This window comes from Vanacampus margaritifer, chromosome 2 (assembly GCF_051991255.1).
Source record: "Vanacampus margaritifer isolate UIUO_Vmar chromosome 2, RoL_Vmar_1.0, whole genome shotgun sequence".
In the NCBI taxonomy this organism is placed as follows: domain Eukaryota; kingdom Metazoa; phylum Chordata; class Actinopteri; order Syngnathiformes; family Syngnathidae; genus Vanacampus; species Vanacampus margaritifer.
Genome location: NC_135433.1, coordinates 12,392,946 through 12,411,659, shown reverse-complemented (window position 1 = coordinate 12,411,659; position 18,714 = coordinate 12,392,946). Strand labels below are relative to the sequence as shown.

Genomic DNA, 18,714 nt, shown 5'->3' with positions numbered 1-18,714 from the left:
TAAATAAATCCACCATGGTGCCTCCATCCTCGTCGGGAGGCACGAGAGCGAGCAGTCGGGCGTGTGCGCGTGTTCTGTGCGCGTTCACGCGAGAGAGGAGCACACGGGCCGGCTGCGAGCAGCAAGAAGGATGGAGGTCCGACCTGACAGGTTCAAGGCGGTCGCGGCCAAAACTCTGGGCAGAATTAACAGGTATTTTATTTTATTTTGTACATTTATGTAAATCACTATGTCAAGACTTCGGCACATTATCCCGAGCGAGAGAGAGAATTGTATGCAGTCCGATGGCGGAAAAAGTTAGTTTCGAATCAACTAAACACCCCCAACAAAAATGGGACGAAGGTTATGGTGCATACCTCGTGGGAAAAAGTGCAGATAACGTCAAAAAGTTCTAAGGGGCTCAATGTTGCGTACTAAGTTGCAGTAATGTCGACCAAGTGGCGATAAAAGTGGCGAAAGTGTGCTCCTTATGTTTTATTTGTGTAAAAACGCGTAAACAATTTACTTTTTGTCTGTGGCGTTAGCTCGTTATTGCTATTTTTTTATGTGAGCAGTGAAAAATTTAAGACGTCATCCAAAACACCGAATGTTCTGAAAATATATGCAATTGGTAATGTCATATCACATTAATATAACATTGATGCCAACATGTTTTTTACGCAAGATATACATGTCATACAAAAGATTCTTATTAAATGCAAATGCAGGGTTTCAAATTAAATGGCGACCCAGGCAAAGTAACGCTGACAGGTGTGTGGATATTTTTGTACACAACGATTATGTAAGTCAATAACAATAATAAAAATATATGTATATCATTGTAGTTCCACACCCATATGGATGCATGAAATATGTGCATTGCAATTCATACTAGAGATGAAAATAAGTGATAGAGGCTCGTGCAATAACCTTTTTTAAGCTTGTGTTCTCTTCGGATTTGAGGTAGCGAGCAAACGTATAAATCCCGTCCTGAAATAGCCTGTTTTTCAGTCCAGATGTCGAGCCACGCAAATCCCTAAACTCTCCCCTCCCACTCGCGCCATCCTAGCCCATGTCACTTCCTCCGGCCGCTCCCTCCTCATCCATCCCGCCATCCATCCATTGAGACAACTTTCATGCCATCACGCTTGCAGATTAACAGACATGCACATTGAAGGCGTACCTTTTTGGCCCAAATGGGCAACATGCAAGACAAACGTATGTACGGACGCTCTGGCACACATCTAGTATGTCTATGTGTGTGTGTTGTGCGGAGGGCCTCCCCCTGCCTGCCTTGCTTGAGTTGGAGCAATCTCACCAGCTCACAGACAAAAGCGTGATCCCTCCATGATGAAAGCAGCCAGAAGTTCATTTATTATTTAAAGATTTCCTCCATCAAAATGCATCTCCTGTTTCTATATTAAACCCCACTAGGTAAGCATAAACAGCAGCGTTGTGAGGTCAAACGTACTCTTTTCCTCTCACACCTCACACTCTCGACATAAACAACAGGGACAAGTAGAATTTCACATGATATAAAACATCACCATTTTGAGTGCATCCACATTTGCGAAGTTTCCACCAACGCCCGGTGGACGGCTTCCGCAAGGAGAGGTTAGTTGCGGCTACACACGAGGCAATGCAGAAAGTAGCAGGTAATCCATTTTTAATCCATTTTACATCCGCCAGAGCGCTACAATTTCATTTATGATGCACAGTGGCGCGGTGCCATCGTGGCTGTGATAAAATATTCAAATTATGCTGGGGTGTATTAATTATTGTTTGATCATTTTTGCTGCTCTTTAGGCTTGACGATTTGACAATGCTTTAGTCTAATCGAGTTTCTGTTCTCTCAGTACAATACAATGGAATTTCATCTTTTGAATAATATAATAATAATAATAATAATAATCCTTCCATCTCAAAGGTACAGATTAGGTGGCTTGATCATTGCACAGGTGTGCCTTTGGCTGCCCACATTAAAATGATAATCTTTGGAGAGGTGTTCTCTTCATGAGTGAATCCCACTTTTCATTATATCCAGCAGATGGTAGACAGCGTAACATTTTATTGAAACAACTAAAATTGGGGAAAAAAACATTTTCTTAATGTTAATTTAAAAAAAAAAACTGACTTTTTAAAGATAACCAACTGAAACTACATGTTGCGTTTATAAAACTAACTAAAGTCGACTCGATGATTGTAACGGTCTTCTTATTGGACTCATCAAAAGAGCATCAAACAGCTGCAGCTCAATCAGAGCACCGCACAAGCTATCAGAGCATATTACTTCAGTCCTGTACACTGGCTCCGCCTCCATGTCAGGTGTGGAGTAGACTTTGAATTCCTGACGTTGGTCTATAAATTACTGAATATGTTAGGTCGTGAATTCATGAATGAATTACTAATTGAATATAAACCCGGTAGAGCTCTGAGGTCGGTCAGAATCAGGTCAATTGGTGGAGCCCAGATTTCAAAACAAACATGGTGAAGCAGTATTTAGGCGTTATGTTGCATTCAAATGGAATAAGCTGCCAGGAGAAATGAAGTGAGTCCCAAGTTGATGCTTTTAAGGTTTTCAGGTTAAAAACTATGCCTTTCCCACTCCTTACCTATTATTAACTCATTCACTGCCATTGACGGTTATAAACGTCAAAAAATCATTTGAACTATTTCTATTAGTTTCATTTTTTTCCACTTTTGTTAACAAGAGTATGAAAACCTAGACATTTTTTATTGTACATTTAGAACAGATATAAAATTTGCGATTAATCGTGACTTTACTAGTTAACTCATGATTAATCACAAATTTTATATATGTTCTAAATGCACAATATTTTTTTTTCTAGATTTTCATACTCTTGTTAACAAAAGTGGGAAAAAACTAATAGAAATAGTTCAAATGATTTTTTGACGTTTATAGCCGTCAATGGCAGTATATGAGTTAAGGCCTTTTAAAGCCTTAATAAAATTATTTTCACCGTACATTATTTGAGTAATTATTGTAAGATACTTTTTTTTCCCTTTAGTTTGCTTTTAACTGTTTTGTTTGTAAATGCTGTACTTTTAATATGCGAAGCCCATTGAGTTACCTTGTGTATGAAATGCACTATATAAATAAAGCTGCCTTGCCTAAAACTAACTAGAATGATCACGAAAATGTCCTTCGTTTTCACCTTTGCCACGTGAGCTCATTTTAAATGTACTTGTTTCGAGGTTAGCATACGGCTGTATGGAAGAAGTACGTTCAAAAGGCCGTTTGGGAATTGTAGTTTACTTTGCCATCTTTTTCCACCTTTTGCATCCATCCATCCATCTATCTATCTATTGATAGATATTATAACATTTTAAATTTTTCATTTCATATATTAACCATTGTTACACATTATTAACATTTTAATTCTTTATATTAACCTTGTCGAAATGTTTTGTGTCCTGTGCAGAGCAGATGGTGTTGATTTCGGTATAATCTGACCTTAAGATGGGACATACTATTTAGTCTAAAAAAGTTCCTTCTCAGCGCTTTGTGCGAAAACACATTTGGTCCTTGAGAACAGAATCTGTTTCGAACACGCACTCCTGACTCTGTTTTCGCCATCGCTCATGGAAAAGTACCCAGAGATATGCTTTGTCTACAAATTAAAGAGAGGAGGTCTTTTAACTATAAGAAGCCATTGTACACGCGGAAGAGACACATTTCGACGCTCTGAATCCCACCTGTTTAAGTGATGAATTAGAGGCTGTTTGAGTGTCCAGAGATCTCTGTTAGATTAAAAAATCATTTTTGCAAAGGTGTTTTTTCTTACATTAAATCTGTCTTCAAATTTTGGAACACGCAAAGAGGACAAATAATTTTATTCCTCTTTCACTATCTATCTATCTATCTATCTATCTTTCTATCTATCTATCTATCTATCTATCTATCTATCTATCTATCTATCTATCTATCTATCTATCTATCTATCTATCTATCTATCTATCTATCTATCTATCTATCTATCTATCCATCCTTCACTTCCAATAAATATCTATCACAGCTTCCTAGTTTTGGATTGACACATTCTAGAGATATTAATTGAACAAAATCCGTCTTCTTGTGGTTTTAGTTTGCAGGGTTGTAGAACTGCGCTGCATCATTCTGTTACTGTATTTCCGTTTCTTATTTAGATCAGTTACAGGGGGAAAATTAATAAATGTGTTTGCCATCTCTTGGCCTTTTGTCCATACTTAAGGCTGCTATGGAGGGCATGATCAAACACTAGCTGTTCATATACGTGATGTCCATCCTGTATGTGGAGATTAAAAGCACTGTGGCTGCACGCACACGTGGAGATTACATGCAGACGCGAACGTATTCGCAAGCATCAGTTGCATATGCAATCTAATCAGATTCGAAGCAAGAGCTTTATTGTTACATTATTTAGAATGGCATCATGAATATATTGTTAATAATGTTTTTGTTGGGGGGTGGCATCTGATGGTGCAAGCGTACCTAATGAAGTGTCTGATGGGTGTATAATTAAGCATTAAGATTTCGACATTGACTTCCAGATTATTCGGATAATAGAGTGTATGAAAAACGACATGTGTATCACGGGGTGTATGAGAGAGGAGGGGGGAGGGGGTGCACGGTGTGACAGGATGAGGACGGGGAGGGTGTCTCCCTGGGTGACACATTCCCACCGAGACCCAATCTGTTCACTTCAGGGAGAGCGCACGGCTCACGGAAGTAGCACCAGAGATCGCACAACTAAGGAAAATCCAGAAATAAATTCCTCGACGCGTTGGGTTTTTATATCGTTAACAATGCTTGATCAATTGTGGCACATGGCGACTAATGAGGAAGGCGTCTGCTGTTATATAATATATTTGCTGTCAGCCTTCCTGGCGCTCTCTCTCCCTCCATCATCCTCTTATGAGAGGATTACAGAGAACACTCAGTGAATTCATGATTTAATATACAGGAGAACAAAGGTCACAGGTCACCAGCCAACATGTGAGTCATGGTCAACGTAAAATGTTCTTGAGGCAAATAAACGCACCAATATGTAACAATTTTACAGAACGGTATTAGAAAATAGAATCGTTTCTTTTTCTCTTCTTTTTTATTATTATTTTTTTATTTTAGTTGTGGCGAGCTTTCATGGCCAGGAAGGCCTTTTCACTTAAAACACTATCAGAAGCATTGGCCTTCGGTTACAACCAAAATTCTCATGTTTGTTCCAAGAAATTGTAATAATTTAAAATCAATATTGCTGGCTAATGAAATGTAAACTATAATAGCAATGGGACTGTTTGTTTCACCAATCACATGTCAAATTCGTCCTAACAGGGCCAGGCTGCTGGTCTTCGATGACATCAGAGTTTTCCAATCCTCTGATTGGTTGGTCAGAGCAGAACTTTTATTTTATTTTTTTATTTATTTTATTAGTCAACTAGACAAATATTGATTTTGAATTGCACGGCATTGCCTGCTGTTATTTTGCTTTTTTTTAATTTTTATTTATAGTTATTTAAGTTTTCTATAATTGCAATGCTCATCGCTGTCAGTCGCACCACGTGACGTCCTCAGAAGTTGAATCCAAGTTTCAAAGTGAGCGTGCAAAGACTTCCGGTGTTGGAGTGGAGATGCAGAGTCCCTCCCGGCTCTTACTGTTGTTGCAATTGTAATTATGTTATTCCAAAGGACCCGAGGTCAGAGGCCTCCTACCTTGCTCATTAGCTGTTACCAGCTGAGAGCTCCTCAGAGCTCCTGTCTCTTTGCTATACTACGTGAGTATAACAAAGGCTGGAATGGCTTGACTTGCTACTGCTTTTCTACCCTCCACCTTAACTCATTCACTGCCATTGACGGCTATAGACGTCAACAATTTATTTGAAGTATTTCTATTAGTTTGACTTTTTTTTCACTTTTGTCAACAAGAGTATGAAAACCTAGAAGAAAATTATTGTACATTTAGAACAGATATCAAATTTGTGATTAATTGTGAGTTAACTAGTGAAGTCATGCGATTAATTACAATTACAAATTTTAATCGCCTGACGCCCCTATTTTTTAATAATTTAATCGCCTTCGCCAAATGGCCCTAATTTCTAATAATCTTTTCTTCCCCCCAAAAAATTTTTTTAATTTTTTTTTTTAAAAAGTGTCTAGGTTTTCATACTCTTGTTAACAAAAATGGAAAAAAAATGTTAAACTCATAGAAATAGTTCAAATTAATTTTTGACGTTTACAGCCGTCAATGGCAGTGAATGAGTTAATAGTTTAGTAGCATTCTTGTGTCCTTTAGCCTTGGAAAAGGTACGTCAAGTGCAATATTTAGTCCTACAGCATACATTAGTGTGATAGACACTTCCTCTTTCTGTCCAGCTGTTCTCACAATGTGGAAGCTGTACACAGATGTGACAAATGGTTCCCATTTCACTCCTAAACAGTAAGCAAATACGCGAGCTGTTTTGGGACATTTCCAAAGCACATGACACCACGATTATCCTTTAGTGTGAAGCAGCTGTAATTAAGAGTCGTTTTGGCTTTGGGCTAGCCTCGTTAGCTGGTAGCATATGTGCAAGTGTCAGGCTGCAATCTGTCTCAGCGTCTAATGAGGATGCTTCCGTTGCACTTAAGTCGGATTTCAGGAGGCCAATCGGTACGTTTGCGCAGGACGAGGCAGCAGGATGATTCATCGCTTGTTCATAATAATATATTTACGCCTTCTTAGGACAGACTTCAAGTGTGGGTCTGATTGTATAATAATGACAATTGTAACCGATAAATGTGATTAACTATATAGAATTGATCTAGGGATGTTCAATACCACTTTTTTTCAGGCTAATACCAGTATGAGTCCTCGAATAGTTCCCGATACTAAGTACTGATACCATAAAATGAATTGAACTAATAAGGGATGGTTGATACCCCTTCTTTCATGAGTACTCAACTCTTCAGTAATCACCAATACCGATACTAAGTACCGATAATACTTTTGATACATAAAATTCCCCCCTAAATACAAACAATGAGAGATAATTTTAAAGAAAGGCTTATATGTTCCCGTATAGCATTTTTCCTTGCAATTGCATGAATTTAATGGGATTTGTAAAACGACCACAAGAGGGTGATTGATACTGGTATCGGCTGCTGTCGCAAGTACCAAAACCTTGAAATAAGGCTGAGTGTTGGCCTGACACCGATACCTGGTATCTGTACTCGCACAACATTGATGCGTATGCTGTTACCTTGCATAAATACATACAATTTATATTCAATTACTAAATAAATACTATACATGAATAAATATACTGACTAATATGAAATTGATCTAATGCATAACAATAGACGCTGAATATAACAGCGAAAACACTAAATAATCATGATTATGATTATGGTTAAAAAATGAATATCACAGAAATTTATGATGAATTTGATTTTTTTTTCCACTTTCCATTTTCCAAAATAACTGACTATGTATTATATTATCTTTATATATTATCATCCGCAAGATTGATTTTGAGGGAAATTCACAAAGCCATAAGACCCTACCTAGAATTGAACCCACAACCCTTCTGGTTTACAAGGCCAGTGCTCTAATCACAAAGCGGAAACACCTTTGTACATATGTTGAATAATGCAATTGAAAGCAAGAGCCGACATCCAATGAATAAATCCGAGGCCATAATACAGCTATATGTCGTCATAGGGAAACCACGCCCTGCACTACTTTGCCACTCCATATTCATTTCCGGAAGTCAATCATTTTTATAATCCTAATCTCAATGTTGTGACAGATTACGAGGGAGAGCTCCAGTGAGGAGGAGGGAGGATGCAGATGTAGATAATCTCCCACAAATTCTAAAATACCGCTTTTAAAAAGTATAGGATTCACACTTTTGTCATTTCTTAATTTATACATACAGTTCAAAAATAAAAATACAATTGGAAAAAAAAAGTGATGCTAAGCCTGCAATAAGTGAGCTGGGGGAGGGAGTTAACTGCAGATACACGGACAGACAGCCATGCAGGCAGATAGATGCATAGTGACACATTACAGTATAAAAAGCTATGCTGAATTATTTATCTCATCCAAAAAGGCATCAATAATGAACCAGTGTCAGAATGTGACTTGCCCCATGTTGTGTGTGTGTGAGTGAGAATCACACGGTAGTGTTGAGAACACGAGAGGAATGATTCATTTTGGACCATTTATTGCTTGCCCGTGACAAAACAAAAGCCAAATCTCCAATACAAGAACACATCCTTGTGATGATTGCACTCGATTCTATACATCACTGTCCAGCTCACTGACTAATTGGATCAAACTCAACGCAAAGTGTGCATGTGACACACAAGTGTGGTTGCACACAGACACAAAAACATGCAGTCACGAAAGAAAGAAAAAAAACGGCAGTATATGGTGTGCGTGTGTGCTGTCGTACACAGATGTCTGCTAACTAACGGTGGGCTTTTCTTTTTGAGACCACAATCATGTGGTCATGTGATTTGACGGAAATTCTGGGCACCGCATTTCATTTTCAAATGTATACATGAACTCATTCACTGCCTTTGATGGCTATAAACGTCAAAAAATCATTTAAACTATTTCTATTAGTTTAACAATTTTTTTCCACTTTTGTGAACAATAGTATGAAAACCTAGACATTTTTTTTTAAATAATCTTCTTTTTTTAAGAAAAGATTATCGTCAGGCGATTAAAATGTGTAATTTCTAATTAATCGCATGACTTCAATAGTTAACTCACGACTAATCACAAATTTTATATCTGTTCTAAATGTACAATAATTTTCTTCTAGTTTTCCATACTCTTGTTAACAAAAGTGAAAAAAAAGAATACCTATAATATTTTAAATTGTATTAGAACAGATATAAAATGTGTGATTAATCGTGAGTTAACTTGTGCAGTCATGTAATTAATTACGCTTAAAAATTGTAATCGCCTATCGCTTATTACCCCTAATTTGTAATAATCTTTTCTATAAAAAATAAATAAATAAAAGATTATTAAAAATAAAAAAATGAAAAGAAAAGATTATAAAAAATTAGGGGCATCAGGCGATTAAAATTTGTAATCGTGATTAATCGCATGACTTTTTTATTTCTATTAGTTTAACATTTTTTCTACTTTTGTTAACAAGAGTATGAAAACCTAGAATATTTTTTAATTGTTCATTTAGAACAGATATCAAATTTGTGCTTAATCGTGAGTAAGTCATGCGATTAATTACGATTAAAAAATGTAATCGCCTGACGCCCAAAATTTCTAATCATCATCTCGTCAGGCGATTACATTTTTTTAAATTGTAATTAATCGCATGACTTCAATAGTTAACTCACGACTAATCACAAATTTTATATCTGTTCTAAATGTACAATAATTTCCTTCTAGTTTTTCATACTCTTGTTAACAAAAGTGAAAAAATGAATACCTATAATATGTTTTAATTGTATTAGAACAGATATAAAATGTGTGATTAATCGTGAGTTAACTTGTGCAGTCATGCAATAAATTACGATTAAAAATTGTAATCGCCTATCGCTTATTACCCCTAATTTGTAATAATCTTTTCTTTAAAAAAATAAAATAATAGATTATTAAAAATTAAAAGAAAAGATTATAAAAAATTAGGGGCATCAGGCGATTAAAATTTGTAATCGTAATTAATCGCATGACTTTTTTATTTCTATTAGTTTAACATATTTTTCTAATTTTGTTAACAAGAGTATGAAAACCTAGAATATTTTTTAATTGTTCATTTAGAACAGATATCAAATTTGTGCTTAATCGTGAGTAAGTCATGCGATTAATTACGATTAAAAAATGTAATCGCCTGACGCCCAAAATTTCTAATCATCATCTCGTCAGGCGATTACATTTTTTTAAATTGTAATTAACCGCATGACTTCACTAATTAGCTCACAATGAATCACAAATTTTATATCTGTTCTAAATGCTTTCATACTCTTGTTAACAAAAATGGGAAAAAAATGTTAAACTAATAGAAATAGTTCAAATAAATTTTGGACGTTTACAGCCGTCAATGGCAGTGAATGAGTTAAAAAAAAAACTACACAAAGGATGAGAAATTAATTGACACATAATATATACTTTTCAATCGCCCTGTATGTGCCAAAGGTTTGAGTGAAGTTCCCACGTTAATATTTGGCAATGGTCACCTGTCCTGTCAGGTTGATTGACAAGCAGCAACCCAATGGAGAAACCATCGAGCTGTCCGCCGAGGGCCGTCCCGAGCTGGTGCAGGAGAAGGAGCTGCCCGTGGTGGACTGTACCTGCTTTGGCATGCCCAGACGCTACATCATTGCCATCCTCTCAGGCCTGGGCTTCTGCATCTCCTTTGGCATTCGCTGCAATCTGGGCGTGGCCATTGTCAGCATGGTCAACGACCACACTGTCTACAAAGGCAACAAGGAAGTGCTGGTGGTAAGCGTGCAGCAATACAGGATCGGTGGTTAGAAATGAGCTCGGGTGATTGGTTGTCACCTGAGCAACTGTGAAGTCATTTTCTCTTGACAATAAGTGGCAAAATGGTCGCCTTCTAATATTGATCAAAACTGCTGCTTAACTCACATTCCACTAATGCAATATTATACAGATTACCGTATTTAGACTAGTGGGGCAGCATAGAACATATTGTTGTCAAGAAATTTTGGGGGGTTTGACTTCTCCTCTGAAGCGATACTTGACTCACTGCACCATTTTCAGCAGTAAAAAGTTAATGTTTTGTCCAAAATGAATTTGGTAACTTCATTATTATTATTTTTATGTACAATTAGCCATATACATTTAAAAACACATATTTGCACTTGCTTTCGACTGAAGATGACATCACCTTTACTAGGGTTTAGGTAACGACCAATTATGGCTCAGTTTACTGACCAAACGCAGAAAACAAGTGAGCCTGAGGCCTTTATCCATCTCTGGGGGCGGCCATTTTGCCTCTTATTGTCGATTGAAGATGACATCACAGTTGCTCAGGCAACAACCAATCACAGCTCACCTGTTCTCTGAAACTGAGCCGGTATTGGTTGTTACCTGAGACCTGAGCAACTGTGATGTCATTTTCACTCCACAGCAAGTGGCAAAATGGCCGCCTTCTGATATTGATTAAAAACTGCTGGATTTTGCTCGCACTATTGACCAGAATACTGTATTTAGACTAGTGGGGCTGCATAGAACATATTATTGTCAAGAACGTTTTTTAGGTTGACTTGAATGACATTCAAATATAGACTGTCGCACTTGTGTAAAACCAAAAAGTGAACATATTAGCACGAGAGTGAAAGAGTGCCGCGTGTCCTTGTCTTTGAGTGGCCAAGGTCATTCTTCCTTCTCTTCAGGCTGCACAGTTCAGTTGGGATCCGGAGACAGTGGGCATGATCCACGGCTCCTTCTTCTGGGGCTACATCGTCACGCAGATCCCCGGCGGTTTCATATGTCAGAAATTTGCAGCCAACAGGTGATTTGCGTCATGGCAACGTCTCAACGAGCGCATTTGAAACAATTTGTTGTGCTGACAATGACAAGAAAAGTTGAGTCTCATAATCCATTACTGGAAAAACAAATACATGATCTAGTTCAGTGATTCTTATCCATAAGTTAGCATGTGATTGTTTTTTTGTTTGTTTTTCACATTTCATTCTGTCCAACCGCTGTTATTGTTCCCGGCACCTTCTGAGGCAGTTTTGTTTTGTCCTTGTGTGTTCAAGAGTGTTTGGCTTTGCCATCGTGGCCACGTCCACCCTCAACATGCTGATCCCATCTGCCGCTCGCTGCCATTACAGCTGCGTCATACTGGTCAGAATATGTCAAGGTCTTGTTGAGGTATGCTCGGATGACGTGTTTCGGGGACATTGAGCATGTCTCACTCTTCCCTGACTGGCTTGCGTCCTGTCCTGCGTCCTGTCCTGCAGGGTGTGTCCTACCCGGCCTGCCACGGCATCTGGGCAAAGTGGGCTCCTCCCCTAGAGAGAAGTCGATTAGCCACCACCGCCTTTTGTGGTAAGCTAGTATCTAAATTATACCTGGAATGTATCCTATGAATTCTGTTTTGATGGCCATGTGATTAAAGGACAACACATTTGATCTGTTACTGGATAAATATATAATATATAATATAATATAATAATTTGTTGTACTTGTAGGATCCTATGCAGGGGCTGTGGTGGCCATGCCTTTAGCTGGGATACTGGTGCAATACACTGGGTGGCCTTCTGTATTCTACGTCTATGGTGAGCATCCCTATAGCCGCGTGTATTCATAACCAGCCTCTAGTACTACACACATGCTATTATTTGCATTTCTTCTTAAACTATTGGACTTCCCCAGGCAGTTTTGGGATATTCTGGTACTTGTTCTGGTTCCTGGTGTCCTACGAGAGTCCAGCTGCCCATCCCACTATCACACCAGAAGAGAGGAAGTACATAGAAGATGCAATCGGCGATTCAGCGACGTTTCTCAACCCACTTCAGGTCCATCTTTATCAGTACAAATCCACTACATGTGGGCACACATCGATTCCATTCCGATTTTTGGGTGCGCGATTCGATTCAGAATCGATTTTCGATTGGGAACGATTTTCGATTCAAAATGATTTGATTGACAATGACTTTTTGCTTCAATCTATAGATGTGCAAGGAATTGTAATGATCTACTCCAGTCTACTCTGTTAATTATGTGCTATGTACCGTATAAAAACTTGGGGCAGGAATTGAAAATAAGCCAGAGGCTCAGAACTTTGAATTTTACTTACACGCATTAATATTATTCAGTAGGGGTGGGAATCTTTGAATGCCTCACGATTTGATTTGATTCGATTCCGATTTTTGGGTGTGCGATTCGATTCGAAATCGATTTTCGTTTGGGAACTATTTTTGATTCAAAATGATTCGATTGACAATGATTTTTGCTTCAATCTATAGATGTGCAAGGAATCGTAATGATCTACTCCAGTCTGACTCGCTAATGCTAATTAGCGCGCTACCCGGATTGGAATAACTTGATTGTGACTTTTTCCTTCTACTCTCTAATGTGGCTACAACTTAACAGTGTTTCAGACTGCGTGGAACCACACTGCCCCTATGTGGCCAAATCGGGTACAACATGAGCAGCACTCCCAATAAAGACACACACAAACAAAGGGAAGACAGTATGATATAAATTAAATAAAATTGATTTTGGGACATTTAAAATCGATTCTGAATCGTACTAAATGAGAATCGATTTTTTGGCACACCCCTAAATATATATATATATATATATATATATATATATATATATATATATATATATACGCAATCTCATGTCAAGTGTCATGAGTGCATCCTACTCACATTTCGTTCTCATTGGTGGCAGAAATTTAAGACGCCGTGGAGGCAGTTCTTCACCTCCATGCCTGTCTACGCCATCATCGTGGCCAACTTCTGCAGGAGTTGGACCTTCTACCTGCTGCTCATCAGCCAGCCGGCCTACTTCGAAGAAGTTTTTGGCTTTGAGATCAGCAAGGTGGGCGGCACTACAGACCATGTGGCTAGCTCTTTGACTGCCAGACGTTTTCAGAAAAGGGATGCCGTGGGTGCCAGCCGATTTAAGCATTTTGACTGATCTTTCAAGGTCCACAGAAAATTATGTGTTTGGACTATGGAAACACACATACTACCAAATGAAAGATTGGACTCTCATCTTTTATCAGGAAAAAAAGTTTGTTTCTACCTTATTCCGTTCTTCAGTAATCAACAATAGAAAATGGTTAGTTTCACCTCTGTTTTGAAACAAACGTCTTTTAACGTCTTTGGCACTCCTCCATAGGATTTTACTAAACGTTATTTAACGTTTTTGGCAGTCAAAGAGCTAGCACGTCTACCTCACAGTTCACAGGTTCTGGGTTTGAATCTCGATTTTGGCCATTGAGTTTGTGTACTTGAGTGTTCTTCTACGGCTTCCTTCCACATTCCAAAAACATGCATGGTTGGTTGAATGGAATGGGAGTCACACACTGACGTATGATTGACTGGCAACTGTCTAGTGTCCGCTGTGGGAGGTAGAAAATGGCTGGCTGGATGGTAATGATTAATGTTGATTCTCACTTAAAGTGTGGATGAAAGTTGATCGATATGCCCACTTTTCAGGTGGGCATGGTGTCAGCTTTGCCTCATCTAGTGATGACCATAATCGTTCCTGTAGGAGGCCAGCTGGCCGACTACCTTCGAACCCACAACCTGATGACCACCACCAATGTCAGGAAGCTCATGAACTGTGGAGGTGACTTTTGCATTTTGCATTCACTGCATACACATTCAAAATGCAGTTTCACAAATAATGGAATAGACTTTTAGAATGCATATCGTCCCTACGAGAAAATGTATTGTTTTTGTCTACCTTTAATACTATAGTTGGATTGGATAACTGCCAATATTTTTACACACCACACTTGGAAAATTTTGTATTTTTCACCCTAAAACAGTCATTTAAGTTGGAAAAACTTTAATATGTATTTTATTGATATTTGTGGCAACAATGTTAGTTAGCACAGTAAAACAGACAACTTCATCTGTTGCTTCATCTGACGGCTATAGACGTCAAAAATTCATTTTAACTATTTCTATTTGTTAAAAAAAAGAATCCACTTTTGTTAACAAGAGTATGAAAACCTAGATTTTTTTTATTGTACATTTAGAACAGATATAAAATTTGCGATTGTGAGTTAACTAGTGAAGTCATATGATTAATTACCATAAAAAAAATGTACTCGCCTGACACCCCTAATTTTTAATGATCTTTTCTTTTCTTTTCTTTTTTAATGGCGTCATTGTATGATTTCAATAGTTAACTCACAGTTAATAATTTTTTTATATATCTGTTCTAAATGTACAATATTTTTTTCTAGGTTGTCATACGCTTGTTAACAAAAGTGGAAAAAAAGTTAAACTGGTAGAAATAGTTACAATGAATTTTTGCCGTCTATAGCTGTCATTGGCAGTGAATGAGTTAAATTGGAGTTCAATATAAAGTTCTGTAAACTCTTAATTCTTTGTTGTGAAATGCGGTAAAGCCAACTTTTACAAAAGCAAAAACGTAAAAACCTATCGTTAAATTGCCCAATCTAAAATTTTTGACAAAGTTTGTTGCTTTGAAATTTTGAGGTCCTACTTTTTTTGTGTGTTTTTTTACAGTGTGCAATTTCATATCAAGTTAAAAAGCACTTTTCCTGGAAAATTTCAACTTTGCAGTTTTGTTGAATGCAACATTGATGCTGTAGTGGAGCCAGGGCCTGACTGACACACAAAATTGGCCCTGGCATTTTGACATAGGCCCAGCGGTCCAGCCCGACTCCTGAGCACCTGCGGCTACTATGTAGTTCTGCCACTAATGTTGATGTTTCTATATTATAAACGGGTTAATGGGCTGCTTCCTCTCCTTAAATAGCACGGCATCGGCACCAAGAGACACCGGCCCACCGGGCATCTACCCTTCATGCCAAATAGCCAGTCCAGCCCTGAGAGGAGCTCAGCTCGAACGGCCACCGATCGCAATTGGCCGATTTCAGTAGAAAAGTGCTACTAGTGATCGGCATACTGTATGTCGACTAATGCCTTTAAATGGCGACCATAAAAAAGGATTACCTGCAGCTCGTAGCCAACTAGACTAACCTGAGTGCTGTGCAGCTTCCCCTCCCCCTTTCTTTAACACTGCACATTACAGGCCAAATCAAAACTGAATCATGATGTACGTTTGTGCATTTACTGCACTGCCAATTGAAAAAAATTGAAATACTGTCCTGTTTTTTATACTAAAGGAACGGAAACTTGGATAGAATGTTGTTGTTTTTTAACCTGATTCATCAATTAATCTCAAATGTAATTTAAAAAAGAATCAATCTTTTAAAAACATTGGCATTGGCATCTCACTCATTGATGAGTCAACATTTTTCATGCAGCTCTTAAAGTGAATCGTTTGATTCATGCAAGCGTACCTAATAAAGTGTCTGGTGTGTGTACATGTGAACTATTTCAATGCAATAAATACATTATCATAAGGTTGAAGTGTTGAAATGTTAACTCTGTTTTCAGGTTTTGGCATGGAGGCCACCCTCCTACTAGTGGTGGGATATTCTCACACAAAAGTTGTTGCCATCTCATTCCTGGTGCTTGCCGTTGGCTTTAGCGGCTTTGCTATCTCAGGTACGAGAGATATGACAATGTGCTCAGTGGAAATGATTGTATTTGTAATTTTTGCTTGTTGCCGCATTCAGGTTTTAATGTCAATCATTTGGACATTGCGCCTCGATACGCCAGCATTCTAATGGGCATCTCAAACGGGGTGGGAACATTGTCTGGAATGGTGTGTCCTCTTATAGTGGGAGCCATGACCAAACATAAGGTAAGAAACGGCATTGCTGGGTAGAATGTGGTCAAATTGTAACGGGATTTTCTCTTCATTTCAGACACGAGAGGAGTGGCAGTACGTCTTCCTTATAGCATCCCTGGTTCACTACGGAGGAGTCGTTTTCTATGGTAGGCCTTCACTGGGATTTCACACCTTTTTTTATACCACAGAAAACTGGCATTTAAACAGGGGTGTGTAGACTTTTTATATGTGGGGAAAAAATGCCTGTTGAACTGAGAAGTGGCTACTCTGCCACCAAGCAATATTACAATCTTCTCAGCACCTTGCCGTCCATTTTGTTTACAAAGCTTCTGAAATGTCAAATAAGACAAACCCTTTTTCTTCTTTTCAGGACTCTTCGCATCGGGAGAAAAGCAGCCATGGGCCGACATCGAAGACACCAGCCAGGAAAAGTGCGGCATCATCGACGAAGACGAGCTGGCCAACGAGACGGAGGAACTCTACCGCACCGGCGGCGGCCAGTACGGCGCCATGAGCCAACAGGGGGTCGGTTCCAATGGCGGAGGGTCCGGAGGAGGCGGGGCCGGCTGGGTGACGGACTGGGATAAATCTGAGGAGTACGTGCAGCCGCCTGGATACAACTCATACAAGTGCAGTGGGGTCAAGGAGATGAAGATGACGTAGACGAGAGACTGTCCTCGCACAAATGTGTACAAAACGAGATCAAGAATGAAAACAGGAAGGGAAGACAACTTTTGCACAATTACAAAAGTTACCGTGTCGGATTTGACAGAATCACATCCAGTATTTACATGCTCATCTCATCCCCCAGACATCCTCCCCGATGCACGGCTCGCTGTGATTGGTCCATTTCCATCTGGAAGAGGAAGTGCAGCAAGCATCTCCCTTGTGTTGTATTTCCAATCGAATATTTAAGCGCCACTTGTTTCTTTTTTCAAGGAATGCATGACCGCGGTTTTAAATGAGAATAATGTTCATGATGAATAGTGATGAACTCCACACACAAACTTAAGCACACAATGATTTTTTTTCCTGATCCCCCCCCCCCCCCCCTCATAAAATGGGTATCATGTGACTTCGAAACATCTAAATCACAGAGGACAAAGGTGCTTATTTGTTGTATAGCGCACATTTGACACATGTGGCATCTAGATGAAGCTCACCTGTGTCTGTGACCTAACTAGGTCATGCCCATCTAGGCTCATGGGTCACACTTCATTTGACGTGAAGAGTAAAGTACTGTTAACTGTTGTCACCTAACTGGCGCAAAATAGTCCAAACATGATGCGTGTTGTGTTTGCCTTATTTTCGTCACACGTCCTGTTTTGTCTTCTCTCATTCCTGAAAGGCAGCCATTTTGAAATCAATGGTAGTGAGTGTGTTGTTGTGTCAGTTGGGTACAGGTGCTGAAACGTTGTGCAGTGAGCATGTTATAATGAGCACAGCCGTGCACTCCCCCGCCATCCCTCCTTTAACACACTCATACACAAGGTGGTTGTCTCATGACACTCCAATGCCGTGCAGTGTGCAGAGAAAGCGGCTAGCACACAATTTGGTACCAATGTCTACTTGACATCAAATGATTATAAGAGGGTGAGGTTGCTTTTATTTCCCAAAGTGACAATCCTGATGCAATGGCAGCTGGGTAATGGAGTCACAGGGAGCTCTGTGTACCAGCACATAGAGCCAAGAGACTAAGACATGAGGCGTGTTTACGTGCACACACACACAAAACGCACGTACAAAGATGCACTCTGCATGTTCTCACACAGCAATCAATTTTGACATTTGGTCTTTTTTTTTTCAGGACAATTATCTCATTTGAAATTGTGATTTTGATGGGACATAATACACTGCTGGAATGTTAACTATTTACAAGGGTTTGTTTAATTTTACAAGGGAAATTTTGGGATGATTATTCCTGTGAAGATTTTCAGTTTTCAGTGTTGTATCAGTGTGTTTTTAATCCATGTTCTTCTTTGTCTGCGTTTATGGCCATTCCAATGTTGCTTTCCTCAATCTCAATGAAATGTGTTGAAACGTGATGAGAACTAGTGTATAAACAATTCAATCTTGAATACTTTAAGATGCAAACAATTTGGAAAATGTTTAGTGTACAAAGGATATATAATGTGAAATATTCTTGTGTATAATAAAACCTAAACGGCTATTTTACACGTGTCAGTTGTATGTTTTACTTGGTTTTCCTTCCTTTCTTTCTTTTCATTTAGTCAATCATTGTTCACAGCTATAGGGCAATGTCAGTTTCCTGTCTCTTTCTCTCGGGGCAGATGGAAACGGGATTATCGCTGTGATTTTAGGCAAAGATTAGATAAGA

At 38.7% G+C, this 18,714-nt stretch overlaps 1 protein-coding gene across 1 annotated transcript; it reads left to right on the top strand.

The window, feature by feature from the left end:
- Window positions 1–42: 42 nt before the first annotated feature.
- On the top strand, window positions 43–18,546 carry slc17a7a (solute carrier family 17 member 7a). Its single transcript, XM_077558976.1, has 13 exons — window positions 43–192; window positions 10,181–10,433; window positions 11,351–11,469; window positions 11,720–11,834; window positions 11,924–12,011; window positions 12,155–12,241; window positions 12,339–12,481; window positions 13,365–13,514; window positions 14,138–14,270; window positions 16,079–16,189; window positions 16,261–16,388; window positions 16,453–16,522; window positions 16,747–18,546. Exons 1-13 carry the CDS (start codon window positions 131–133, stop codon window positions 17,037–17,039), a joined length of 1,752 nt encoding a protein of 583 aa, XP_077415102.1. The 5' UTR covers window positions 43–130; the 3' UTR covers window positions 17,040–18,546.
- Window positions 18,547–18,714: the final 168 nt, after the last annotated feature.